Source organism: Ranitomeya imitator, chromosome 5 (assembly GCF_032444005.1).
Source record: "Ranitomeya imitator isolate aRanImi1 chromosome 5, aRanImi1.pri, whole genome shotgun sequence".
In the NCBI taxonomy this organism is placed as follows: domain Eukaryota; kingdom Metazoa; phylum Chordata; class Amphibia; order Anura; family Dendrobatidae; genus Ranitomeya; species Ranitomeya imitator.
In genome coordinates this window covers 176,550,627-176,578,521 of record NC_091286.1, presented here as the reverse complement: position 1 = coordinate 176,578,521, position 27,895 = coordinate 176,550,627, and the positions used below count along the sequence as shown (strand labels likewise).

The 27,895-nt window shown below is 45.4% G+C and overlaps 1 protein-coding gene across 1 annotated transcript in view; it reads left to right on the top strand.

Moving 5' to 3' along the window:
• Window positions 1-27,895, top strand: part of TULP4 (TUB like protein 4) — an 860,077-nt gene that overhangs the window by 795,116 nt on the left and 37,066 nt on the right. Inside the window, exon 12 of the mRNA XM_069769358.1 lies at window positions 27,542-27,635. Within this exon, the coding sequence (XP_069625459.1) occupies window positions 27,542-27,635 (94 nt within the window). The remainder of the gene's footprint in view (window positions 1-27,541; window positions 27,636-27,895) is intronic.

The following is a 27,895-nucleotide window of genomic DNA, read 5'->3' as shown; positions in this document are numbered from 1 at the left end:
TACTGATAATATAGGACGAGCTCTGGGACGTGGGAACTCTGCTGACCGCAATCCCTAATCCTATCAACCACACTAGAAATAGCCGTGGATTGCGCCTAACGCTCCCTATGCAACGCGGCACAGCCTAAGGAACTAGCTGGCTCTAAAGATAGAAAAATAAAGCCTACCTTGCCTCAGAGAAATTTCCCAAAGGAAAAGGCAGCCCCCCACATATAATGACTGTGAGTAAAGATGAAAATACAAACACAGAGATGAAATAGATTAAGCAAAGTGAGGCCCGACTTACTGAACAGACTGAGGATAGGAAAGGTAGCTTTGCGGTCAGCACAAAAACCTACAAAAAGACCACGCAGAGGGCGCAAAAAGACCCTCCGCACCGACTCACGGTGCGGAGGCGCTCCCTCTGCGTCCCAGAGCTTTCAGCAAGCAAGACAACAATCCAAATAGCAAGGTGGACAGAAAAATAGCAAACCAGAGAAAAACAAGCAGTCACTTAGCTTCTGCTGGGAAGACAGGTCACAAGAACGATCCAGGAGTGAACTAGACCAATACTGGAACATTGACAGGTGGCATGGAGCAAAGATCTAAGTGGAGTTAAATAGAGGAGCCAGCTAACGAATTAACCTCGTCACCTGTGGAAGGAAACTCAGAAACACCCACAGCCACCAGAGAAAGTCCATGGACAGAACCAGCCGAAGTACCATTCATGACCACAGGAGGGAGCCCGACAACAGAATTCACAACAGTACCCCCCACCCTTGAGGAGGGGTCACCGAACCCTCACCAGAGCCCCCAGGCCGACCAGGACGAGCCAAATGAAAGGCACGAACTAGGATCGGCAGCATGAACATCAGAGGCAAAAACCCAGGAATCATCTTCCTGACCATAACCCTTCCACTTGACCAGGTACTGGAGTTTCTGTCTCGAAATACGAGAATCCAAAATCTTCTCCACCACATACTCCAACTCCCCCTCAACCAACACCGGGGCAGGAGGATCAACAGATGGAACCACAGGCGCCACGTATCTCCGCAACTGCGACCTATGGAACACATTATGGATGGCAAAAGAAGCAGGAAGGGCCAAACAAAATGACACAGGATTGATAACCTCAGAAATCTTATACGGACCAATGAAACGAGGCTTAAACTTAGGAGAGGAAACCTTCATAGGAACATAATGAGACGACAACCAAACCAAATCCCCAACACGAAGTCGGGGACCCACACAACACCGGCGGTTAGCGAAACGTTGAGCCTTCTCCTGGGACAATGTCAAATTGTCCACCACATGAGTCCAAATCTGCTGCAACCTATCCACCACAGTATCTACACCAGGACAGTCCGAAGACTCAACCTGCCCTGAAGAGAAACGCGGATGGAAACCAGAATTGCAGAAAAACGGCGAAACCAAAGTAGCCGAGCTGGCCCGATTAATAAGGGCGAACTCAGCCAACGGCAAAATGGACACCCAATCATCCTGATCAGCAGAAACAAAGCATCTCAGATATGTTTCCAAAGTCTGATTAGTTCGTTCGGTTTGGCCATTTGTCTGAGGATGGAAAGCCGAGGAAAAAGACAAATCAATGCCCATACTAGCACAAAAAGATCGCCAAAACCTCGAAACAAACTGGGAACCTCTGTCAGAAATGATGTTCTCCGGGATACCATGTAAACGAACCACATGCTGGAAAAATAATGGCACCAAATCAGAGGAGGAAGGCAATTTAGACAAAGGTACCAAATGGACCATCTTACAAAAGCGATCACAAACCACCCAAATAACCGACATCTTTTGAGAGACGGGGAGATCCGAAATAAAATCCATAGAAATATGCGTCCAGGGCCTCTTTGGGACCGGCAAGGGCAAAAGCAACCCACTGGCACAAGAACAGCAGGGCTTAGCCCGAGCACAAGTCCCACAGGACTGCACAAAAGAACGCACATCCTGTGACAAAGACGGCCACCAAAAGGATCTAGGCACCAAATCTCTGGTACCAAAGATTCCAGGATGCCCAGCCAACACTGAACAATGAATCTCAGAGATAACTCTACTAGTCCATCTATCAGGGACAAACAGTTTCTCTGCTGGGCAACGGTCAGGTCTATCAGCCTGAAATTTTTGCAGCACCCGCCGCAAATCAGGGGAGATGGCAGACAAAATTACCCCCTCTTTGAGAATACCCGCCGGCTCAGGAACACCGGAGAGTCAGGCACAAAACTCCTTGACAGGGCATCAGCCTTCACATTCTTAGAGCCCGGAAGGTACGAAACCACAAAATCAAAACGTGAGAAAAATAACGACCATCGAGCCTGTCTCGGATTCAACCGTTTGGCAGACTCAAGATAAGTCAAATTCTTGTGATCTGTCAAGACCACCACGCGATGCTTGGCTCCTTCAAGCCAATGACGCCACTCCTCGAATGCCCACTTCATGGCCAACAACTCTCGATTACCAACATCATAATTGCGCTCAGCAGGCGAAAACTTACTAGAAAAGAAAGCACATGGCTTCATCACCGAGCCATCAGAACTTCTTTGCGACAAAACAGCCCCAGCTCCAATCTCAGAAGCATCAACCTCAACCTGAAACGGGAGCGAAACATCTGGCTGGCACAACACAGGGGCAGAAGAAAAACGACGCTTCAACTCCTGAAAAGCCTCTACAGCTGCAGAAGACCAATTGACCACATCAGCACCCTTCTTGGTGAAATCAGTCAACGGTTTAGCAACACTAGAAAAATTAGCGATGAAGCGCCGATAAAAATTATCAAAGCCCAGGAACTTTTGCAGGCTCTTCACAGATGTCGGCTGAGTCCAATCGTAAATGGCTTGGACTTTAACAGGGTCCATCTCGATAGTAGAAGGGGAAAAAATGAACCCCAAAAATGAAACCTTCTGAACTCCAAAGAGACACTTTGACCCCTTCACAAACAAGGAATTCGCACAAAGGACCTGGAACACCATTCTGACCTGCTTCACATGAGACTCCCAATCATCCGAAAAGACCAAAATATCATCCAAATACACAATCAGGAATTTGTCCAGGTACTCTCGGAAGATGTCATGCATAAAGGACTGAAATACTGATGGAGCATTGGAAAGCCCGAATGGCATAACCAGGTACTCAAAATGGCCCTCGGGCGTATTAAATGCTGTTTTCCATTCATCGCCTTGTTTAATATGCACAAGATTATACGCCCCTCGAAGATCTATCTTGGTGAACCAACTAGCCCCTTTAATACGAGCAAACAAATCAGACAGCAACGGCAAAGGATACTGAAATTTGACAGTAATTTTATTAAGAAGGCGGTAATCAATACAAGGTCTCAAAGAACCATCCTTCTTGGCCACAAAAAAGAACCCTGCTCCTAACGGTGATGACGACGGGCGAATATGGCCTTTCTCCAAGGATTCCTTTATATAACTCCGCATAGCGGCGTGTTCTGGCAAAGAAATATTGAACAATCGGCCCTTAGGAAACTTACTACCAGGAATCAAAATAATTGCACAATCGCAATTCCTATGAGGAGGTAGGGCACTGGCTTTGGGCTCATCAAATACATCCCGATAATCCGACAAAAACTCTGGAACTTCAGAAGGAGTGGAAGACTAAATAGACAAAAATGGAACATCACCATGTACCCCCTGGCAACCCCAGCTGGACACAGACATAGATTTCCAGTCCAATACTGGATTATGAACCTGTAGCCATGGCAACCCCAAAACAACCACATCATGCAGATTATGCAACACCAGAAAGCGGATATCCTCCTGATGTGCAGGAGCCATGCACATGGTCAATTGGGTCCAGTACTGAGGCTTATTCTTGGCCAAAGGCGTAGCATCAGTTCCTCTCAATGGAATAGGATACTGCAAGGGCTCCAAGAAAAAACCACAGCGCCTAGCATACTCCAAGTCCATCAAATTCAGGGCAGCGCCTGAATCCACAAATGCCATAACAGAATAGGATGACAAAGAACAAATCAGAGTAACGGACAATAGAAATTTAGACTGTACCGTACCAATGGTGTCATACCTAGCGAACCGCTTAGTGCGCTTAGGACAATCGGAGATAGCATGAGTGGAATCACCACAGTAAAAACATAGCCCATTCCGACGTCTGTGTTCTTGCCGTTCAGCTCTGGTCAAAGTCCTATCACATTGCATAGGCTCAGGCCCATGCTCAGATAATACCGCCAAATGGTGCACAGCTTTACGCTCACGCAAGCGTCGATCGATCTGAATGGCCAAAGACATAGACTCATTCAGACCAGCAGGCATGGGAAATCCCACCATGACATCCTTAAGGGCTTCAGAGAGACCCTTTCTGAAGATTGCTGCCAGGGCACATTCATTCCACTGAGTGAGCACAGACCACTTTCTAAACTTCTGACAATATATCTCCGCTTCATCCTGACCCTGACACAGAGCCAGCAAGATTTTCTCTGCCTGATCCACTGAATTAGGTTCGTCATAAAGCAATCCAAGCGCCAGGAAAAACGCATCAACATCACGCAATGCCGGATCTCCTGGCGCAAGGGAAAATGCCCAGTCTTGAGGGTCACCACGTAACAAAGAAATAATGATCTTTACTTGTTGAACAGGGTCACCTGAGGAGCGAAGTTTCAAGGCAAGAAACAAATTACAATTATTTTTGAAATTCAAGAACTTAAATCTATCACCAAAAAACAAATCAGGAATTGGAATCCTAGGCTCTGACATCGGATTCTGAACCACAAAATCTTGAATGTTTTGTACCCTTGCAGTGAGATTATCCATACAAGAGGACAGACCTTGAATGTCCATGTCTACACCTGTGTTCTGAACTACCCAGATGTAAAGGGGAAAAGAGAGACAAAACACACTGCAAAGAAAAAAAAAATGGTCTCAGAACTTCTCTTATCCCTCTATTGAGATGCATTAGTACTTTGGGCCACCTGTACTGTTATGACCTGGTGGTCAGGACAATAATGGACCTGGTGGTTAAGAGCACACGGAATGACCTGATAGTTACTGATAATATAGGACGAGCTCTGGGACGTGGGAACTCTGCTGACCGCAATCCCTAATCCTATCAACCACACTAGAAATAGCCGTGGATTGCTCCTAACGCTCCCTATGCAACTCGGCACAGCCTAAGGAACTAGCTAGCCCTAAAGATAGAAAAATAAAGCCTACCTTGCCTCAGAGAAATTCCCCAAAGGAAAAGGCAGCCCCCCACATATAATGACTGTGAGTAAAGATGAAAATACAAACACAAAGATGAAATAGATTAAGCAAAGTGAGGCCCGACTTACTGAACAGACTGAGGATAGGAAAGGTAGCTTTGCGGTCAGCACAAAAACCTACAAAAAGACCACGCAGAGGGCGCAAAAAGACCCTCCGCACCGACTCACGGTGCGGAGGCGCTCCCTCTGCGTCCCAGAGCTTTCAGCAAGCAAGACAACAATCCAAATAGCAAGCTGGACAGAAAAATAGCAAACCAGAGAAAAACAAGCAGTCACTTGGCTTCTGCTGGGAAGACAGGTCACAAGAACGATCCAGGAGTGAACTAGACCAATACTGGAACATTGACAGGTGGCATGGAGCAAAGATCTAAGTGGAGTTAAATAGAGGAGCCAGCTAACGAATTAACCTCGTCACCTGTGGAAGGAAACTCAGAAACACCCACAGCCACCAGAGAAAGTCCATGGACAGAACCAGCCGAAGTACCATTTATGACCACAGGAGGGAGCCCGACAACAGAATTCACAACAGACCTTTAAGCCATCTTGCGGCCGGGAGTCACCATTGAGACCATCAGCACAAAGCGATCGCATTGTGTTATGCTGATGGGAGCAGACAGGGAGCCCACTTCCTAAACTATGCTCCTCAATGTCGCTGTCATTAGTGACAGTGGCATCAGAGAGGTTAAATGACCGTGATTGGTGCTATCACCGATCGTGGGCATTACTGCAGGGTATCAGGTCTCACAAATAGCTGATACCTGCACCAGATAGAAGCGAAGCTCAGCGTGAGCCTGCTCGATCACAGCATCGTAAATATACTTCTGTTTGTGGGAAAACAGCTCCCACAGAACAGTATATGTATGGCGCTTGTTGGGAAGGGGTTAAAAGTGGAAAATATTAAACCTTTTAAAATTATTTTTCATATTTTACTTCATTAAAATCAAGTTATAATATACTATATAAAAAAATTAATGCTTCACATTTTTTAACCCCTTTCTGCCATTAGACGTACTATTCTGTCCATGTGGGGTGGGCCTTAATTCCCAAGGACGGAATAGAACGTCATAGGCGATCGGCCGCGCTCACGGGGGGAGCGCGGCCGAGTGTCAGCTGCTTATCGCAGCTGACATCCGGCACTATGTGCCAGTAGCGGTCAGGGCCCGTCCCCGGCACATTAACCCCCGGCACACCGCGATCAAAGATGATCGCGATGTGCCGGTGGTGCAGGGAAGCATCGCGCAGGGAGGGGGCTCCCTGTGGGCTTCCCTGAGACCCCCGCAGCAACGCGATGTGATCGCGTTGCTGCGAGGGTCTCTTACCTCCCTCTTTGCAGCAAGTTCCGGATCCAAGATGGCCGCGGATCCGGGTCCTGCAGGGAGGGAGGTGGCTTACCAAGTGGCTGCTCAGAGCAGGCACTTGGTAACGCTGCATCGCTCTTTGACAGATCGGTGATCTGTCAGAGTGCTGTGCAAACTGGCAGATCACCGATCTGTATTGTCCCCCCCTGGGACAAAGTAAAAAAGTTTAAAAAATTTTTTACAAGTGTGTAAAAAAAATTTAAAAAAAATCCTGAATAATGAAAAAAAGAAAAAAATATTATTCCCATAAATACATTTCTTTACCTAAATAAAAAAAAACAAAACAATAAAAGTACACATATTTAGTATCGCCGCGTCCGTAACGACCCGACCTATAAAACTGTCCCACTAGTTAACCCCTTCAGTAAACACCGTAAGGGAGGCAAAAAACAACGCTTTATTATCATACCGCCGAACAAAAAGTGGAATAACATGCGATCAAAAAGACGGATATAAATAACCATGGTACCGCTGAAAACTTCATCTTGTCCCGCAAAAAGCGAGCCGCCATACAACATCATCAGGAAAAAAATAAAAAAGTTATAGTCATCAGAATAAAGCGATGCAAAAATAATTATTTTTTCTATAAAATAGTTTTTATCGTATAAAAGCGGCAAAACATAAAAAAGATATAAATGAGGTGTCGCTGTAATCGTACTGACCCGAAGAATAAAACTGCTTTATCAATTTTACCAAACGCGGAACAGTATAAACGCCTCCCCTAAAAGAAATTCATGAATAGCTGGTTTTTGGTCATTCTGCCTCACAAAAATTGAAATAAAAAGCCATCAAAAAATGTCACATGCCCGAAAATGTTACCAATAAAAACGTCAACTCGTCCCGCAAAAAACAAGACCTCACATGACTCTGTGGACCCAAATATGGAAAAATTATAGCTCTCAAAATGTGGTAACGCAAAAAATATTTTTTGCAATAAAAAGCGTCTTTCAGTGTGTGACGGCTGCCAATCATAAAAATCCGCTAAAAAACCCGCTATGAAAGTAAATCAAACCCCCCTTCATCACCCCCTTAGTTAGGGAAAAATAAAAAAAAATTAAAAATGTATTTATTTCCATTTTCCCGTTAGGGTTAGGGCTAGGGTTAGGACTAGGGCTAGGGTTAGGGCTAGGGTTAGGACTAGGGCTAGGGTTAAGGCTAGGGTTATGGTTAGGGCTAGGATTAAGGCTACAGTTAGGGTTAAGGCTACAGTTAGGGTTGGGGCTAAAGTTAGGGTTAGGGTTTGGATTACATTTGCGGTTGGGATTAGGGTTAGGGGTGTGTTTGGATTAGGGTTTCAGTTATAATTGGGGGGTTTCCACTGTTTAGACACATCAGGGGCTCTCCAAACGCGACATGACGTCCGATCTCAATTCCAGCCAATTCTGCGTTGAAAAAGTAAAACAGTGCTCCTTCCCTTCCGAGCTCTCCCGTGTGCCCAAACAGGAGTTTACCCCAACATATTGGGTATCAGCGTACTCAGGACAAATTGGACAACAACTTTTGGGGTCCAATATCTCCTGTTACCCTTGGGAAAATACAAAACTGGGGGCTAAAAAATAATTTTTGTAGGAAAAAAAAAAGATTTTTTATTTTCACGGCTCTGCGTTATAAACTGTAATGAAACACTTAGGGGCTCAAAGTTCTCACAACACATCTAGATAAGTTCCTTGGGGGGTCTAGTTTCCAATATGGGGTCACTTGTGGGGGGTTTCTACTGTTTAGGTACATTAGGGGCTCTACAAACGCAATGTGACGCCTGCTGTTGTGAATTCTGTGGTCAAGCTCCCTCCTGTGGTCATGAGTGGTACTTCGGCTGGTTCTGTCTATGAGCTTCCTCTGGTGGATGTGAGTGGGGTTGCGGCTTCTGAGTTTCCTTCCTCAGGTGACGAGGTTAAGTCGTTAGGTGCTGCTCTATTTAACTCCACCTAGTTCTTTGTTCCTTGCCTCCAGTCAATGTTCCAGTATTGGTCTTGCTCTCTCCTGGATCGTCCTTGTGGCCTGCATAAGCTGTTCTGCTTGTGTTTCTTGGTTTGCTATTTTTTCTGTCCAGCTTGCTATTTTGGTTTGTCTTGCTTGCTGGAAGCTCTGGGACGCAGAGGAAGCACCTCCGTACCGTTAGTCGGTGCGGAGGGTCTTTTTGCGCCCTCTGCGTGGTTGTTTGTAGGTTTTTGTGCTGACTGCAAAGCTATCTTTCCTATCCTCGGTCTATTCAGTAAGTCGGGCCTCACTTTGCTAAAATCTATTTCATCTCTGTGTTTGTATTTTCATCTTTACTCACAGTCATTATATGTGGGGGGCTGCCTTTTCCTTTGGGGAATTTCTCTGAGGCAAGGTAGGCTTATTTTTCTATCTTCAGGGCTAGCTAGTTTCTCAGGCTGTGCCCGAAGCGCCTAGGTCTGGTCAGGAGCGCTCCACGGCTACCTCTAGTGTGGTGTGATAGGATTAGGGATTGCGGTCAGCAGAGTTCCCACGTCTCAGAGCTCGTCCTATGTTATTAGTAACTATCAGGTCACTTTGTGTGCTCTTAACCACCAGGTCCATTGTGTTTCTGAACCACCAGTTCATAACAGTACTGGAGGCCCAAAGTACTAATGCTTCTCAATAGAGGCAAAAGAGAAGTTCTGAGACCATTTTTTTTTCTCTGCACTGTGTTTTGTCTTTCTTTTCCCCTAGACATTTGGGTGGTTCAGGACACAGGTGTAGTGATGGACTTTAAAGGTCTGTCTTCTTGTGTGGATCATCTCACTGCAAGAGTACAAAATATTCAAGACTTTGTGGTTCAGAATTCTATGTTAGAACCAAGAATTCCTATTCCTGATTTGTTTTCTGGAGATAGAGCTAAGTTTCTGAGTTTTAAAAATAATTGTAAACTGTTTCTGGCTTTGAAACCCCGCTCCTCTGGTGACCCAGTTCAACAAGTTAAGATCATTATTTCTTTATTACGTGGCGACCCTCAAGACTGGGCATTTTCCCTTGCGCCAGGAGATCCTGCATTATGTAATATTGATGCGTTTTTTCTGGCGCTCGGATTGCTTTATGATGAACCTAATTCAGTGGATCAGGCAGAGAAAAATTTGCTGGCTCTGTGTCAGGGTCAGGATGAGGAAGAGATATATTGTCAGAAGTTTAGGAAGTGGTCTGTGCTCACTCAATGGAATGAATGTGCGCTGGCAGCAATTTTCAGAAAGGGTCTCTCTGAAGCCCTTAAGGATGTCATGGTGGGATTTCCTATGCCTGCTGGTCTGACTGAGTCTATGTCTTTGGCCATTCAGATCGATCGACGCTTGCGTGAGCGTAAAACTGTGCACCATTTGGCGGTATTACCTGAGCATAAACCTGAGCCTATGCAATGTGATAGGACTTAGACCAGAGCTGAACGGCAAGAACACAGACGTCGGAATGGGCTGTGTTTTTACTGTGGTGATTCCACTCATGCTATCTTCGATTGTCCTAAGCGCACTAAGCGGTTCGCTAGGTCTGCCACCATTGGTACGGTACAGTCGAAATTTCTTCTGTCCGTTACTTTGATCTGCTTTGTCATCCTATTCTGTCATGGCATTTGTGGATTCAGGCGCTGCCCTGAATTTGATGGACTTGGAGTTTGCTAGGCGCTGTGGGTTTTTCTTGGAGCCCTTGCAGTATCCTATTCCATTGAGAGGAATTGATGCTACGCCTTTGGCCAAGAATAAGCCTCAATACTGGACCCAGCTGACCATGTGCATGGCTCCTGCGCATCAGGAGGATATTCGCTTTTGGGTGTTGCATAATCTGCATGATGTGGTCGTGTTGGGGTTGCCATGGCTACAAGTCCATAACCCAGTATTGGATTGGAAATCAATGTCTGTGTCCAGCTGGGGTTGTCAGGGGGTACATGGTGATGTTCCATTTCTGTCTATTTCGTCATCCGCCCCTTCTGAGGTCCCAGAGTTCTTGTCGGATTACCGGGATGTATTTGATGAGCCCAAGTCCAGGGCCCTACCTCCGCATAGGGATTGCGATTGTGCTATCGATTTGATTCCTGGTAGTAAGTTTCCTAAGGGTCGACTGTTTAATTGGTCTGTGCCTGAGCACGCCGCTATGCGGAGTTACGTAAAGGAATCCTTGGAGAAGGGTCATATTCGCCCGTCGTCGTCGCCATTGGGAGCAGGGTTCTTTTTTGTGGCCAAGAAGGATGGTTCGCTGAGACCTTGTATTGATTACCGCCTTCTAAATAAAATCACAGTCAAATTTCAGTACCCCTTGCCGCTGCTGTCTGATTTGTTTGCTCGGATTAAGGGGGCTAGTTGGTTCACCAAGATAGATCTTTGTGGTGCGTATATTCTTGTGCGTATTAAACAGGGCGATGAATGGAAAACAGCATTTAATACGCCCGAGGGCCATTTTGAGTACCTGGTTATGCCATTCGGCTTTCTAATGCTCCATCAGTATTTCAGTCCTTTATGCATGACATCTTCCGAGAGTACCTGGATAAATTCCTGATTGTATACTTGGATGATATTTTGGTCTTCTCGGATGATTGGGAGTCTCACGTGAAGCAGGTTAGAATGGTGTTCCAGGTCCTGCGTGCGAATTCTTTGTTTGTGAAGTGGTCAAAGTGTCTCTTTGGTGTTCAGAAGGTTTCATTTTTGGGTTTCATTTTTTCCCCTTCTACTATCGAGATGGACCCTGTTAAAGTTCAGGCCATTTATGATTGGACTCAGCCGACATCTCTGAAGAGTCTGCAAAAGTTCCTGGGCTTTGCTAATTTTTATCGTCGCTTCATCAATAATTTTTCTAGTATCGCTAAACCGTTGACTGATTTAACCAAGAAGGGTGCTGATGTGGTCAATTGGTCTTCTGCTGCTGTGGAGGCTTTTCAGGAGTTGAAGCGTCGTTTTTCTTCTGCCCCTGTGTTATGCCAACCAGATGTTTCGCTCCCGTTCCAGGTCGAGGTTGATGCTTCTGAGATTGGAGCAGGGGCTGTTTTGTCGCAAAGAAGTTCTGATGGCTCGGTGATGAAGCCATGTGCCTTCTTTTCCAGGAAGTTTTCACCTGCTGAGCGTAATTATAATGTTGGCAATCGAGAGTTGCTGGCCATGAAGTGGGCATTCGAGGAGTGGCGTCATTGGCTTGAAGGAGCTAAGCATCGCGTGGTGGTCTTGACTGATCACAAGAACTTATCTTGAGTCTGCCAAACGGTTGAATCCTAGACAGGCTCGTTGGTCGCTGTTTTTCTCCCGTTTTGACTTTGTGGTTTCGTACCTTCCGGGCTCTAAAAATGTGAAGGCAGATGCCCTGTCTAGGAGTTTTGTGCCCGACTCTCCGGGTTTTCCTGAGCCGGCGGGTATTCTCAAAGAGGGGGTAATTTTGTCTGCCATCTCCCCTGATTTGCAGCGGGTGCTGCAAAAATTTCAGGCTAATAGACCTGACCGTTGCCCAGCGGAGAAAATGTTTGTCCCTGATAAATGGACGAGTAGAGTTATCTCTGAGGTTCATTGTTCGGTGTTGGCTGGTCATCCTGGAATCTTTGGTACCAGAGATTTGGTGGCTAGATCCTTTTGGTGGCCGTCTCTGTCGCGGGATGTGCGTTCGTTTGTGCAGTCCTGTGGGATTTGTGCTCGGGCTAAGCCCTGCTGTTCTCGTGCCAGTGGGTTGCTTTTGCCCTTGCTGGTCCCGAAGAGGCCCTGGACACATATCTCTATGGATTTTATTTTGGATCTTCCCGTCTCTCAAAAGATGTCGGTCATTTGGGTGGTTTGTGATCGCTTCTCTAAGATGGTCCATTCGGTACCCTTGTCTAAATTGCCTTCCTCCTCTGATTTGGTGCCATTGTATTTCCAGCATGTGGTTCGTTTACATGGCATTCCAGAGAACGTTTCTGACAGAGGTTCCCAGTTTGTTTCGAGGTTTTGGCGAGCCTTTTGTGCTAGGATGGGCATTGATTTGTCTTTTTCCTCGGCTTTCCATCCTCAGACAAATGGCCAAACTGAACGAACCAATCAGACCTTGGAAACATATCTGAGATGTTTTGTTTCTGCTGATCAGGATGATTGGGTGTCCTTTTTGCCGTTGGCTGAGTTCGCCCTTAATAATCGGGCCAGCTCGGCTACTTTGGTTTCGCCGTTTTTCTGCAATTCTGGTTTGCATCCTCGTTTCTCTTCAGGGCAGGTTGAGTCTTCGGACTGTCCTGGTTTGGATACTGTGGTGGATAGGTTGCAGCAGATTTGGACTCATGTAGTGGACAATTTGACATTGTCCCAGGAGAAGGCTCAACGTTTCGCTAACCGCAGGCGCTGTGTGGGTCCCCGACTTCGTGTTGGGGATTTGGTTTGGTTGTCGTCTCGTTATATTCCTATGAAAGTTTCCTCTCCTAAGTTTAAGCCTCGTTTCATTGGTCCATATAGGATTTCTGAGGTTCTTAATCCTGTGTCTTTTCGTTTGACCCTTCCAGCTTCTTTTTCCATCCATAATGTATTCCATAGTAACATAGTAACATAGTTAGTAAGGCCGAAAAAAGACATTTGTCCATCCAGTTCAGCCTATATTCCATCATAATAAATACCCAGATCTACGTCCTTCTACAGAACCTAATAATTGTATGATACAATATTGTTCTGCTCCATGAAGACATCCAGGCCTCTCTTGAACCCCTCGACTGAGTTCGCCATCACCACCTCCTCAGGCAAGCAATTCCAGATTCTCACTGCCCTAACAGTAAAGAATCCTCTTCTATGTTGGTGGAAAAACCTTCTCTCCTCCAGACGCAAAGAATGCCCCCTTGTGCCCGTCACCTTCCTTGGTATAAACAGATCCTCAGCGAGATATTTGTATTGTCCCCTTATATACTTATACATGGTTATTAGATCGCCCCTCAGTCGTCTTTTTTCTAGACTAAATAATCCTAATTTCGCTAATCTATCTGGGTATTGTAGTTCTCCCATCCCCTTTATTAATTTTGTTGCCCTCCTTTGTACTCTCTCTAGTTCCATTATATCCTTCCTGAGCACCGGTGCCCAAAACTGGACACAGTACTCCATGTGCGGTCTAACTAGGGATTTGTACAGAGGCAGTATAATGCTCTCATCATGTGTATCCAGACCTCTTTTAATGCACCCCATGATCCTGTTTGCCTTGGCAGCTGCTGCCTGGCACTGGCTGCTCCAGGTAAGTTTATCATTAACTAGGATCCCCAAGTCCTTCTCCCTGTCAGATTTACCCAGTGGTTTCCCGTTCAGTGTGTAATGGTGATATTGATTCCCTCTTCCCATGTGTATAACCTTACATTTATCATTGTTAAACCTCATCTGCCACCTTTCAGCCCAAGTTTCCAACTTATCCAGATCCATCTGTAGCAGAATACTATCTTCTCTTGTATTAACTGCTTTACATAGTTTTGTATCATCTGCAAATATCGATATTTTACTGTGTAAACCTTCTACCAGATCATTAATGAATATGTTGAAGAGAACAGGTCCCAATACTGACCCCTGCGGTACCCCACTGGTCACAGCGACCCAGTTAGAGACTATACCATTTATAACCACCCTCTGCTTTCTATCACTAAGCCAGTTACTAACCCATTTACACACATTTTCCCCCAGACCAAGCATTCTCATTTTGTGTACCAACCTCTTGTGTGGCACGGTATCAAACGCTTTGGAAAAATCGAGATATACCACGTCCAATGACTCACCGTGGTCCAGCCTATAGCTTACCTCTTCATAAAAACTGATTAGATTGGTTTGACAGGAGCGATTTCTCATAAACCCATGCTGATATGGAGTTAAACAGTTATTCTCATTGAGATAATCCAGAATAACATCCCTCAGAAACCCTTCAAATATTTTACCAACAATAGAGGTTAGACTTACTGGCCTATAATTTCCAGGTTCACTTTTAGAGCCCTTTTTGAATATTGGCACCACATTTACTATGCGCCAGTCCTGCGGAACAGACCCTGTCGCTATAGAGTCACTAAAAATAAGAAATAATGGTTTATCTATTACATTACTTAGTTCTCTTAGTACTCGTGGGTGTATGCCATCCGGACCCGGAGATTTATCTATTTTAATCTTATTTAGCCGGTTTTGCACCTCTTCTTGGGTTAGATTGGTGACCCTTAATATAGGGTTTTCATTGTTTCTTGGGATTTCACCTAGCATTTCATTTTCCACCGTGAATACCGTGGAGAAGAAGGTGTTTAATATGTTAGCTTTTTCCTCGTCATCTACAACCATTCTTTCCTCACTATTTTTTAAGGGGCCTACATTTTCAGTTTTTATTCTTTTACTATTGATATAGTTGAAGAACAGTTTGGGATTAGTTTTACTCTCCTTAGCAATGTGCTTCTCTGTTTCCTTTTTGGCAGCTTTAATTAGTTTTTTAGATAAAGTATTTTTCTCCCTATAGTTTTTTAGAGCTTCAATGGTGCCATCCTGCTTTAGTAGTGCAAATGCTTTCTTTTTACTGTTAATTGCCTGTCTTACTTCTTTGTTTAGCCACATTGGGTTTTTCCTATTTCTAGTCCTTTTATTCCCACAAGGTATAAACCGCTTACACTGCCTATTTAGGATGTTCTTAAACATTTCCCATTTATTATCTGTATTCTCATTTCTGAGGATATTGTCCCAGTCTACCAGATTAAGGGCATCTCTAAGCTGTTCAAACTTTGCCTTCCTAAAGTTCAATGTTTTTGTGACTCCCTGACAAGTCCCCCTAGTGAAAGACAGGTGAAACTGCACAATATTGTGGTCGCTATTTCCTAAATGCCCAACCACCTGCAGATTTGTTATTCTGTCAGGTCTATTAGATAGTATTAGGTCTAAAAGTGCTGCTCCTCTGGTTGGATTCTGCACCAATTGTGAAAGATAATTTTTCTTGGTTATTAGTAGAAACCTGTTGCCTTTATGGGTTTCACAGGTTTCTGTTTCCCAGTTAATATCCGGGTAGTTAAAGTCCCCCATAACCAGGACCTCATTATGGGTTGCAGCTTCATCTATCTGCTTTAGAAGTAGACTTTCCATGCTTTGTTATATTTGGGGGTTTGTAACAGACCCCAATGAGAATTTTGTTACCATTTTTCCCTCCATGAATTTCAACCCATATGGACTCGACATCCTCATTCCCTTCGCTAATATCCTCCCTTAACCCCTTCCCGACCTTTGACGCATACGCTGCGTCATGAAAGTCGGTGCCATTCCGACCCATGACGCAGCATATGCGTCATGGAAAGATCGCGTCCCTGCAGGCCGGGTGAAAGGGTTAACTCCCATTTCACCCGATCTGCAGGGACAGGGGGAGTGGTAGTTTAGCCCAGGGGGGGTGGCTTCACCCCCTCGTGGCTACGATCGCTCTGATTGGCTGTTGAAAGTGAAACTGCCAATCAGAGCGATTTGTAATATTTCACCTAAAAAACTGGTGAAATATTACAATCCAGCCATGGCCGATGCTGCAATATCATCGGCCATGGCTGGAAACACTTATGTGCACCCACCCCACCCCTCCGATCGCCCCCCCAGCCCCCCGATCTGTGGTCCGCTCCCCTCCGTCCTGTGCTCCGCTCCCCCGTCCTCCTGTCCGCTTCCCCCGTGCACCAATCACCCCCCCCGCGCTCCAATCAAACCCCCCCGCACTCCGATCCCCCCCCGCACACAGCGACCCCCTCCCCGTGCTCCGATCCACCACCCCCGCACAGCGATCCCTCACCCCGTGCTCCAATCCTCCCTCCTGTGTTCCGATCCACCCCCCCCATGCTCCGATCCACCCCCCCCGTGCTCCGACGTTCCCCCCCGTGCCCTGATCTCCCCCCCCTTATACTTACCTGGCCGCCCGAGGTCCGTCCGTCTTCTTTCCTGGGCGCCGCCATCTTCCAAAATGGCGGGCGCATGTGCAGTGCGCCCGCCGAATCTGCCGGCCGGCAGAATCGTTCCAGAGTGAATTTTGATCACTGAGATAGGTTATATCTCAGTGATCAAAATAAAAAAAATAGTAAATGACCCCCCCCTTTGTCACCCCCATAGATAGGGACAATAAAAAAAATAAAGAATTTTTTTTTTTTCACTAAGGTTGGGGTAAGAACTAGGGTTAGGGTTAGGGGTAGGGTTAGGGTTAGGGGTAGGGTTAGGGGTAGGGGTAGGGGTAGGGGTAGGTGTAGGGTTAGGGGTAGGGGTAGGGTTAGGGGTAGGGTTAGGGTTTCGGTATGTGCACACATATTCTGGTCCTATGCGGATTTTTCCGCAGCGGATTTGAAAAATCCACAGTGCTAAACCGCTGCCGATTTATCGTGGATTTACCGCGGTTTTTCTGTGCATTTCACTGCGGTTTTACAACTGCGATTTTCTATTGGAGCAGTTGTAAAACCGCTGCGGAATCCGCAGAAAGAAGTGACATGCTGCGGAATGTAAACCGCTGCGTTTCCGTGCAGTTTTTCCGCAGCATGTGTACAGCGATTTTTGTTTCCCATAGGTTTGCATTGAACTGTAAACTCATGGGAAACTGCTGCGGATTCGCAGCATTTTCTGCAGCGTGTGCACATACCTTTAGAATTAGGCTATGTGCACACGGTGCGGATTTGGCTGAGGATCCGCAGCAGTGTTCCATCAGGTTTACAGTACCATGTAAACATATGGAAAACCAAATCCGCTGTGCCCATGGTGCGGAAAATACCGCGCGGGAACGCTGCGTTGTATTTTCCGCACCATGCCAATTCTTTGTGCGGATTCCGCGGCGTTTTACACCTGTTCCTCAATAGGAATCCGCAGGTGAAATCCGCACAAAAAACACTGGAAATCCGCGGAAAATCCGCAGGTAAAACGTAGTGCCTTTTACCCGCGGATTTTTCAAAAATGGTGCTGAAAAATCTCATACGAATCCGCAACGTTGGCACATAGCCTTAGGGTTGGGTTGGAATTAGGGTTGTGGTTAGGGTTAGGGGTGTGTTGGGGTTAGGGTTGTGGTTAGGGGTGTGTTGGGGTTAGGGTTGTGATTAGGGTTATGGCTACAGTTGGGATTAGGGTTAGGGGTGTGTTGGGGTTAGTGTTGGAGGTAGAATTGAGGGGTTTCCACTGTTTAGGCACTTCAGGGGGTCTCCAAACGCAACATGGCGCCACCATTGATTCCAGCCAATCTTGTATTCAAAAATTCAAATGGTGCTCCCTCACTTCCGAACCCCGATGTGTGCCCAAACAGTGGTTTACCCCCACATATAGGGTACCAGCATACTCAGGACAAACTGCGCAACAATTACTGGGGTCCAATTTCTCCTGTTACCCTTGAGAAAATAAAAAATTGCTTGCTAAAACATCATTTTTGAGGAAAGAAAAATGATTTTTTATTTTCACGGCTCTGCGTTGTAAACGTCTGTGAAGCACTTGGGGGTTCAAAGTGCTCACCACATATCTAGATAAGTTCCTTGGGGGGTCTAGTTTCCAAAATGCGGTCACTTGTGGGGGGTTTCTACTGTTTAGGCACACCAGGGGCTCTGCAAACGCAACGTGACGCCCGCAGACCATTCCATCAAAGTCTGCATTTCAAAAGTCACTACTTCCCTTCTGAGCCCCCACGTGTGCCCAAACAGTGGTTTACCCCCACACATGGGGTATCAGCGTACTCAGGAGAAACTGGACAACAACTTTTGTGGTCCAATTTCTCCTGTAACCCTTGGGAAAATAAAAAATTCTGGGCTAAAAAATTATTTTTGAGGAAAGAAAACGTATTTATTATTTTCACGGCTCTGCGTTATAAACTTCTGTAAAGCACTTGGGGGTTCAAAGTGCTCACCACATATCTAGATAAGTTCCTTTGGGGGTCTAGTTTCCAAAATGGGGTCACTTGTGGGGGGTTTCTACTGTTTAGGCACACCAGGGGCTCTGCAAACGCAACGTGACGCCCGCAGACCATTCCATCAAAGTCTGCATTTCAAAAGTCACTACTTCACTTCCGAGCCCCAGCATGTGCCTAAACAGTGGTTTACCCCCACATATGGGGTATCAGCGTACTCAGGAGAAACTGGACAACAACTTTTGGGGTCAAATTTCTCCTGTTACCCTTGGGAAAATAAAAAATTGCGGGCTAAAATTCATTTTTGAGAAAATAATTATTTTTTTTTTATTTTCATGGCTCTGCGTTATAAATTCTGTGAAGCACTTGAGGGTTCAAAGTGCTCACTACACATCTAGATTAGTTCCTTTGGGGGTCTAGTTTCCAAAATGGGGTAATTTGTGGGGGATCTCCAATGTTTAGGCACACAGGGGCTCTCCAAACGCGACATGGTGTCCGCTAATGATTGGAGATAATTTTCCATTTAAAAAGCCAAATGGCGTGCCTTCCCTTCTGAGCCCTGCCGTGCGCCCAAACAGTGGTTTACCCCCACATATGGGGTATCTGCATACTCAGGACAAACTGGACAACAACATTTGTGGTCCAATTTCTCCTATTACCATTGGCAAAATAGGAAATTCCAGGCTAAAAAATCATTTTTGAGAAAAAAATTATTTTTTATTTTCATGGCTCTGCATTATAAACTTCTGTGAAGCACCTGGGGGTTTAAAGTGCTCAGTATGCATCTAGGTAAGTTCCTTGGGGGGTCTAGTTTCCAAAATGGGGTCACTTGTGGGGGAGCTCCATTGCATAGGCACACAGGGGCTCTCCAAATGCGACATGGTGTCCGCTAACAATTGGAGCTAATTTTCCATTCAAAAAGTTAAAAGGCGCGCCTTCCCTTCCGAGCCCTGCCGTGTGCCCAAACAGTGGTTTACCCCCACATATGAGGTATCGGCGTACTCGGGAGAAATTGCTCAACAAATTTTAGGATCCATTTTATCCTGTTGCCCATGTGAAAATGAAAAAATTGAGGCGAAAATAAATTTTTTGTGAAAAAAAAGTACTTTTTCATTTTTACGGATCAATTTGTGAAGCACCTGAGGGTTTAAAGTGCTCACTAGGCATCTAGATAAGTTCCTTGGGGGGTCCAGTTTCCAAAATGGGGTCACTTGTGGGGGAGCTCCAATGTTTAAGCACACAGGGTCTCTCCAAACGCGACATGGTGTCCGCTAACGATGGAGATAATTTTTCATTCAAAAAGTCAAATGGCGCTCCTTCCCTTCCGAGCCTTACCATGTGCCCAAACAGTGGTTTACCCCCACATGTGAAGTATCGGTGTACTCAGGAGAAATTGCCAAACAAATTTTAGGATCCATTTTATCCTGTTGTCCATGTGAAAATGAAAAAATTGAGGCTAAAAAACTTTTTTTGTGAAAAAAAAGTACTTTTTCATTTTTACGGATCAATTTGTGAAGAATCTGGGGGTTTAAAGGGCTCACTATGCATCTAGATAAGTTCCTTGGGGCGTCTAGTTTCCAAAATGGGGTCACTTGTGGGGGAGCTCCAATTTTTAGGCACACGGGGGCTCTCCAAATGTGACATGGTGTCCGCTAAAGAGTGCAGCCAATTTTTCATTCAAAAAGTCAAATGGCGCTCCTTCCCTTCCAAGCCCTGCCGTGCGCCCAAACAGTGGTTTACCCCCACATATGAGGTATCAGCGTACTCAGGACAAATTGGACAACAACTTACGTGGTTCAGTTTCTCCTTTTACCATTGGGAAAATAAAAAAATTGTTGCTGAAAAATCATTTTTGTGACTAAAAAGTTAAATGTTCATTTTTTCCTTCCATGTTGCTTCTGCTGCTGTGAAGCACCTGAAGGGTTAATAAACTTCTTGAATGTGGTTTTGTGCACCTTGAGGGGTGCAGTTTTTAGAATGGTGTCACTTTTGGGTATTTTCAGCCATATAGACCCCTCAAACTGACTTCAAATGTGAGGTGGTCCCTAAAAAAAATGGTTTTGTAAATTTCGTTGTAAAAATGAGAAATCGCTGGTCAAATTTTAACCCTTATAACTTCCTAGCAAAAAAAAATTTTGTTTCCAAAATTGTGCTGATGTAAAGTAGACGTGTGGGAAATGTTATTTATTAACTATTTTGTGTCACATAACTCTCTGGTTTAACAGAATAAAAATTCAAAATGTGAAAATTGCGAAATTTTCAAAATTTTCGCCAAATTTCCGTTTTTATCACAAATAAACACAGAATTTATTGACCTAAATTTACCACTAACATGAAGCCCAATATGTCACGAAAAAACAATCTCAGAACCGCTAGGATCCATTGAAGCGTTCCTGAGTTATTACCTCATGAAGGGACACTGGTCAGAATTGCAAAAAACGGCAAGGTCTTTAAGGTCAAAATAGGCTGGGTCATGAAGGGGTTAAAGTGGACTTTAGACAAGACTTTACATAGAGACAAACCCCTCCTCCTCTCCGATTTTTACGATCCTTTCTAAACAGACTGTAACCCTGTAAGTTAACTGCCCAGTCATAGCTTTCATCTAACCATGTCTCGGTTATTCCCACTATGTCAAAGTTACCTGTAGATATTTCTGCTTCTAGTTCTTCCATCTTGTTTGTCAGGCTTCTGGCGTTTGAGAGCATGCAGTTTAGAGGATTTTGTTTTGTTCCAATCTCCTCACTGTGGATTGTTTTAGAAATGTTCTTACCTCCCTTCTGAGTATGTTTTCCTGGGTCGTCTTTGTTTGAGTCTAATGTTTTTCTTCCCGTCCCCTCTTCTTCTAGTTTAACGCCCTCTTGATGAGTGTAGCGAGTCTTCTGGCGAATGTGTGTTTCCCAGGTTTGTTGAGGTGTAGTCCGTCTCTGGCGAGGAGTCCATCATACCAGTAATTCACACCGTGGTCCAGGAATCCGAATCCTTGTTGTCTGCACCATCGTCTTAGCCAGTTGTTTGCATCAAGGATCCTGTTCCATCTCCTGGTGCCATGCCCGTCTACTGGAAGGATAGAAGAAAAAACTACCTGTGCATCCAGTTCCTTTACTTTCTTCCCCAACTCTTCAAAGTCCTTGCAGATTGTCGGTAGGTCCTTCCTTGCCGTGTCATTGGTGCCAACATGTATCAGAAGAAATGGGTGGACGTCCTTGGAGCTGAAGAGCTTTGGTATCCTATCGGTCACATCCTTGATCATCGCACCTGGAAGGCAGCATACTTCTCTTGCAGTTATGTCCGGTCTGCAGATGGCTGCTTCTGTGCCTCTCAGTAGTGAGTCTCCCACCACCACCACTCTTCGTTGCTTCTTGGCTGTACTTTTTGCTGTCACTTGTTGCTGTGTGCCCTTTTCTTTTTTGTTTGCTGGTATTGCTTCATTCTTAGGTGTGCCATCTTCATCCTCTACAAAGATTTGATATCGGTTCTTCAGTTGTGTGGTTGGTGATTTCTCCATGGTCTTCTTGCTTCTTTTGGTCACATGCTTCCACTCATCTGCTTTTGGAGGTTCTCTGACACTTTTTGCACCTTCTGTGACCAGTAGAGATGCTTCTGTTCTGTCTAGAAAGTCTTCACTCTCTTTGATGAGTTTCAAAGTTGCTATTCTTTCTTCCAGACCCCGCACCTTTTCTTCTAAAAGGGCCACTAGTCTACACTTCTGACAGGTGAAATTGGATTCTTCTTCTGGTCGATCTGTGAACATGTAGCACATGCTGCAGCTCACCATGTAGGTTGTCACATCTGCCATGTTGCTCCTAGATCCTGCTGACTTGCTGTGTGTTTTCCTCCTTGTGTAATCTACTCAGCCAAGCTCTCTTGCAATAATGTCCTACAGGCAAAAATTTGCGCGCCGTACGGCGCGCGGTTTGGTGATGCTTTCGAAGCAGCTGGTCCCGGCTGTACCCAACGATCTTCTAGCTTAGGGAGACTTCGCTTCTCCCAGAAGGCACCTGGAATATGCAAATTAGCCTCCTGAAGCTTGAATCCCTGGTTTGGTGATGCTTTCGAAGCAGCTGGTCCCGGCTGTACCCAACGATCTTCTAGCTTAGGGAGACTTCGCTTCTCCCAGAAGGCACCTGGAATATGCAAATTAGCCTCCTGAAGCTTGAATCCCTGGTTTGGTGATGCTTTCGAAGCAGCTGGTCCCGGCTGTACCCAACGATCTTCTAGCTTAGGGAGACTTCGCTTCTCCCAGAAGGCACCTGGAATATGCAAATTAGCCTCCTGAAGCTTGAATCCCTGGTTTGGTGATGCTTTCGAAGCAGCTGGTCCCGGCTGTACCCAACGATCTTCTAGCTTAGGGAGACTTCGCTTCTCCCAGAAGGCACCTGGAATATGCAAATTAGCCTCCTGAAGCTTGAATCCCTGGTTTGGTGATGCTTTCGAAGCAGCTGGTCCCGGCTGTACCCAACGATCTTCTAGCTTAGGGAGACTTCGCTTCTCCCAGAAGGCACCTGGAATATGCAAATTAGCCTCCTGAAGCTTGAATCCCTGGTTTGGTGATGCTTTCGAAGCAGCTGGTCCCGGCTGTACCCAACGATCTTCTAGCTTAGGGAGACTTCGCTTCTCCCAGAAGGCACCTGGAATATGCAAATTAGCCTCCTGAAGCTTGAATCCCTGGTTTGGTGATGCTTTCGAAGCAGCTGGTCCCGGCTGTACCCAACGATCTTCTAGCTTAGGGAGACTTCGCTTCTCCCAGAAGGCACCTGGAATATGCAAATTAGCCTCCTGAAGCTTGAATCCCTGGTTTGGTGATGCTTTCGAAGCAGCTGGTCCCGGCTGTACCCAACGATCTTCTAGCTTAGGGAGACTTCGCTTCTCCCAGAAGGCACCTGGAATATGCAAATTAGCCTCCTGAAGCTTGAATCCCTGGTTTGGTGATGCTTTCGAAGCAGCTGGTCCCGGCTGTACCCAACGATCTTCTAGCTTAGGGAGACTTCGCTTCTCCCAGAAGGCACCTGGAATATGCAAATTAGCCTCCTGAAGCTTGAATCCCTGGTTTGGTGATGCTTTCGAAGCAGCTGGTCCCGGCTGTACCCAACGATCTTCTAGCTTAGGGAGACTTCGCTTCTCCCAGAAGGCACCTGGAATATGCAAATTAGCCTCCTGAAGCTTGAATCCCTGGTTTGGTGATGCTTTCGAAGCAGCTGGTCCCGGCTGTACCCAACGATCTTCTAGCTTAGGGAGACTTCGCTTCTCCCAGAAGGCACCTGGAATATGCAAATTAGCCTCCTGAAGCTTGAATCCCTGGTTTGGTGATGCTTTCGAAGCAGCTGGTCCCGGCTGTACCCAACGATCTTCTAGCTTAGGGAGACTTCGCTTCTCCCAGAAGGCACCTGGAATATGCAAATTAGCCTCCTGAAGCTTGAATCCCTGGTTTGGTGATGCTTTCGAAGCAGCTGGTCCCGGCTGTACCCAACGATCTTCTAGCTTAGGGAGACTTCGCTTCTCCCAGAAGGCACCTGGAATATGCAAATTAGCCTCCTGAAGCTTGAATCCCTGGTTTGGTGATGCTTTCGAAGCAGCTGGTCCCGGCTGTACCCAACGATCTTCTAGCTTAGGGAGACTTCGCTTCTCCCAGAAGGCACCTGGAATATGCAAATTAGCCTCCTGAAGCTTGAATCCCTGGTTTGGTGATGCTTTCGAAGCAGCTGGTCCCGGCTGTACCCAACGATCTTCTAGCTTAGGGAGACTTCGCTTCTCCCAGAAGGCACCTGGAATATGCAAATTAGCCTCCTGAAGCTTGAATCCCTGGTTTGGTGATGCTTTCGAACCAGCTGGTCCCGGCTGTACCCAACGATCTTCTAGCTTAGGGAGACTTCGCTTCTCCCAGAAGGCACCTGGAATATGCAAATTAGCCTCCTGAAGCTTGAATCCCTGGTTTGGTGATGCTTTCGAAGCAGCTGGTCCCGGCTGTACCCAACGATCTTCTAGCTTAGGGAGACTTCGCTTCTCCCAGAAGGCACCTGGAATATGCAAATTAGCCTCCTGAAGCTTGAATCCCTGGTTTGGTGATGCTTTCGAAGCAGCTGGTCCCGGCTGTACCCAACGATCTTCTAGCTTAGGGAGACTTCGCTTCTCCCAGAAGGCACCTGGAATATGCAAATTAGCCTCCTGAAGCTTGAATCCCTGGTTTGGTGATGCTTTCGAAGCAGCTGGTCCCGGCTGTACCCAACGATCTTCTAGCTTAGGGAGACTTCGCTTCTCCCAGAAGGCACCTGGAATATGCAAATTAGCCTCCTGAAGCTTGAATCCCTGGTTCCATAGGTCATTGTTGCGGAGATACGTAGCACCTGTGGTTCCATCCGTTGATCCTCCTGCCCCGGTTTTGGTTGAGGGGGATTTGGAGTATATAGTGGAGAAGATTTTGGATTCTCGTATTTCGAGACGGAAACTCCAGTACCTGATTAAGTGGAAGGGTTATGGTCAGGAAGATAATTCCTGGGTCTTTGCCTCTGATGTTCATGCTGCCGATCTGGTTCGTGCCTTTCATTTGGCTCATCCTGGTCGGCCTGGGGGCTCTGGTGAGGGTTCGGTGACCCCTCCTCAAGGGGGGGGGGGTACTGTTGTGAATTCTGTGGTCAAGCTCCCTCCTGTGGTCATGAGTGGTACTTCGGCTGGTTCTGTCTATGAGCTTCCTTTGGTGGATGTGAGTGGGGCTGCGGCTTCTGAGTTTCCTTCCTCAGGTGACGAGGTTAAGTCGTTAGGTGCTTCTCTATTTAACTCCACCTAGTTCTTTGTTCCTTGCCTCCAGTCAATGTTCCAGTATTGGTCTTGCTCTCTCCTGGATCGTCCTTGTGGCCTGCATAAGCTAAGTTCTGCCTGTGTTTCTTGGTTTGCTATTTTTTCTGTCCAGCTTGCTATTTTGGTTTGTCTTGCTTGCTGGAAGCTCTGGGACGCAGAGGAAGCACCTCCGTACCGTTAGTCGATGCGGAGGGTCTTTTTGCGCCCTCTGCGTGGTTGTTTGTAGGTTTTTGTGCTGACTGCAAAGCTATCTTTCCAATCCTCGGTCTATTCAGTAAGTCGGGCCTCACTTTGCTAAATCTGTTTCATCTCTGTGTTTGTATTTTCATCTTTACTCACAGTCATTATATGTGGGGTGCTGCCTTTTCCTTTGGGGAATTTCTCTGAGGCAAGGTAGGCTTATTTTTCTATCTTCAGGGCTAGCTAGTTTCTCAGGCTGTGCCCGAGGCGCCTAGGTCTGGTCAGGAGCGCTCCACGGCTACCTCTAGTGTGGTGTGATAGGATTAGGGATTGCGGTCAGCAGAGTTCCCACGTCTCAGAGCTCGTCCTATGTTATTAGTAACTATCAGGTCACTTTGTGTGCTCTTAACCACCAGGTCCATTGTGTTTCTGAACCACCAGTTCATAACAGTACTGGAGGCCCAAAGTACTAATGCTTCTCAATAGAGGGAAAAGAGAAGTTCTGAGACCATTTTTTTTTCTCTGCACTGTGTTTTGTCTTTCTTTTCCCCTAGACATTTGGGTGGTTCAGGACACAGGTGTAGTGATGGACATTAAAGGTCTGTCTTCTTGTGTGGATCATCTCACTGCAAGAGTACAAAATATTCAAGACTTTGTGGTTCAGAATTCTATGTTAGAACCAAGAATTCCTATTCCTGATTTGTTTTCTGTTACCCTTGGGAAAATTCAAAACTGGGGGCTAAAAAATAATTTGTGGGAAAAAAAATTTTGTTTTATTTTTAAGGCTCTGCATTATAAACTTCTGTGAAGCACTTGGTGGGTCAAAGTGCTCACCACACATCTAGATAAGTTCCTTAGGGGGTCTACTTTCCAAAATGGTGTCACTTGTGGGGGTGTTTCAATGTTTAGGCACATCAGTGGCTCTTCAAACGCAACATGGCGTCCCATCTCAATTCCTGTCAATTTTGCATTGAAAGGTCAAACGGCGCTCCTTCCCTTCCGAGCTCTCCCATGCGCCCAAACAGTGGTTCACCCCCATTTGGGGTATCAGAGTACTCAGGACAAATTGTGCAACAACTTTTTGGTTCAAATTTCTTCTCTTACCATTGGGAAAATAAAAAATTGGGGGCGAAAAGAATTTTTGTGAAAAAATTTTTTTTTTTATTTTTACGGTTCTGCATTATAAACTTCTGTGAAGCACTTGGTGGGTCAAAGTGCTCACCACACCTCTAGATAAGTTCCTTAGGGGGTCTACTTTCCAAAATGGTGTCACTTGTGGGGGGTTTCAATGTTTAGCCACATCAGTGGCTCTTCAAACGCAACATGGCGTCCCATCTCAATTCCAGTCAATTTTGCATTGAAAAGTCAAATGGCGCTCCTTCGCTTCCAAGCTCTGTCATGCGCCAAAACAGTGGTTTACCTCCACTTATGGGGTATCGGCGTACTCAGGACAAATTGTACCATGCTCAATGTGGTACACACAAGGACACAGGACAGAGGTTGAATCAACTTTAATCCATGTCAACTGGCTGCAAGTGTGATTTAGTTATTGCCAACATCTGTTAGGTGCCACAGGTAAGTTGCAGGTGCTGTTAATTACACAAATTAGAGAAGCATCACATGATTTTTCGAACAATGCCAATACTTTTGTCCACCCCCTTTTTTTATGTTTGGTGTGGAATTATATCCAATTTGGCTTTAGGACAATTCTTTTTGTGTTTTTTCATTTAAGACAAATTAAATGAAGATAATAATAATACCAAAGAATTTGTGTTTGCAATCATTTTCAGGAAGAAAATGAGTATTATCTGACAGAATTGCAGGGGTGTCAATACTTTTGGCCATGACTGTAGAAGACACCTGGCCACCGTTAATATATGTAAGGGAAACTTAGCTAAATTCCTCCCCATCCCCTTAGGGGTAACATTTAGGCTATTTATCAATGGGTCTAACTGTACATTAGTGTATTTTACCCTTTTTTCTTGTCATGCTTAGATTTTGTTATTGTGTTTTCTGTATCAAGCCTCAAACATATGAGTATTTATAGCCTAACAAGTAATATTCAGGGGTGACAGTAATGTTGACTAAAAATATACATGCATGATATTTTTTCAGGATCAATATTTGAAATATCAGCTTTAACAATGTGATGAACGTTTTTGCAAAAATAAAACGGAAATGTTTAATAAGTCATATTCATGAATAATGTCATCTGTCATTACAGCATAACTATCTTGCTCAGGTCACTTCCAATATATGGGGAACCAAGTTTAAAATAGTAGGATTAGCGGCATTCTTACCAGCTAATCTTGGAGCAGGTAAGCACTTGCTCAATTTAGTCTAGAAACAGAATGATTGCTCATAATCTGGTTCTTCCTTTATTTCTGTCAATATGTTAATAAAGACATAATGTTTGACATTCTGGCTCAAATTAGAGATATTTTTTTTTACATTTTTTAATATAATATCGACTACATTAATTGTATTATTAGTTACTGCTAAAATGAATACATAGACAACTGTCTGTCTCTTTATATAAGTTTTAAAGTGGTTTTCCATCACACAAAGTGGCTAGTAT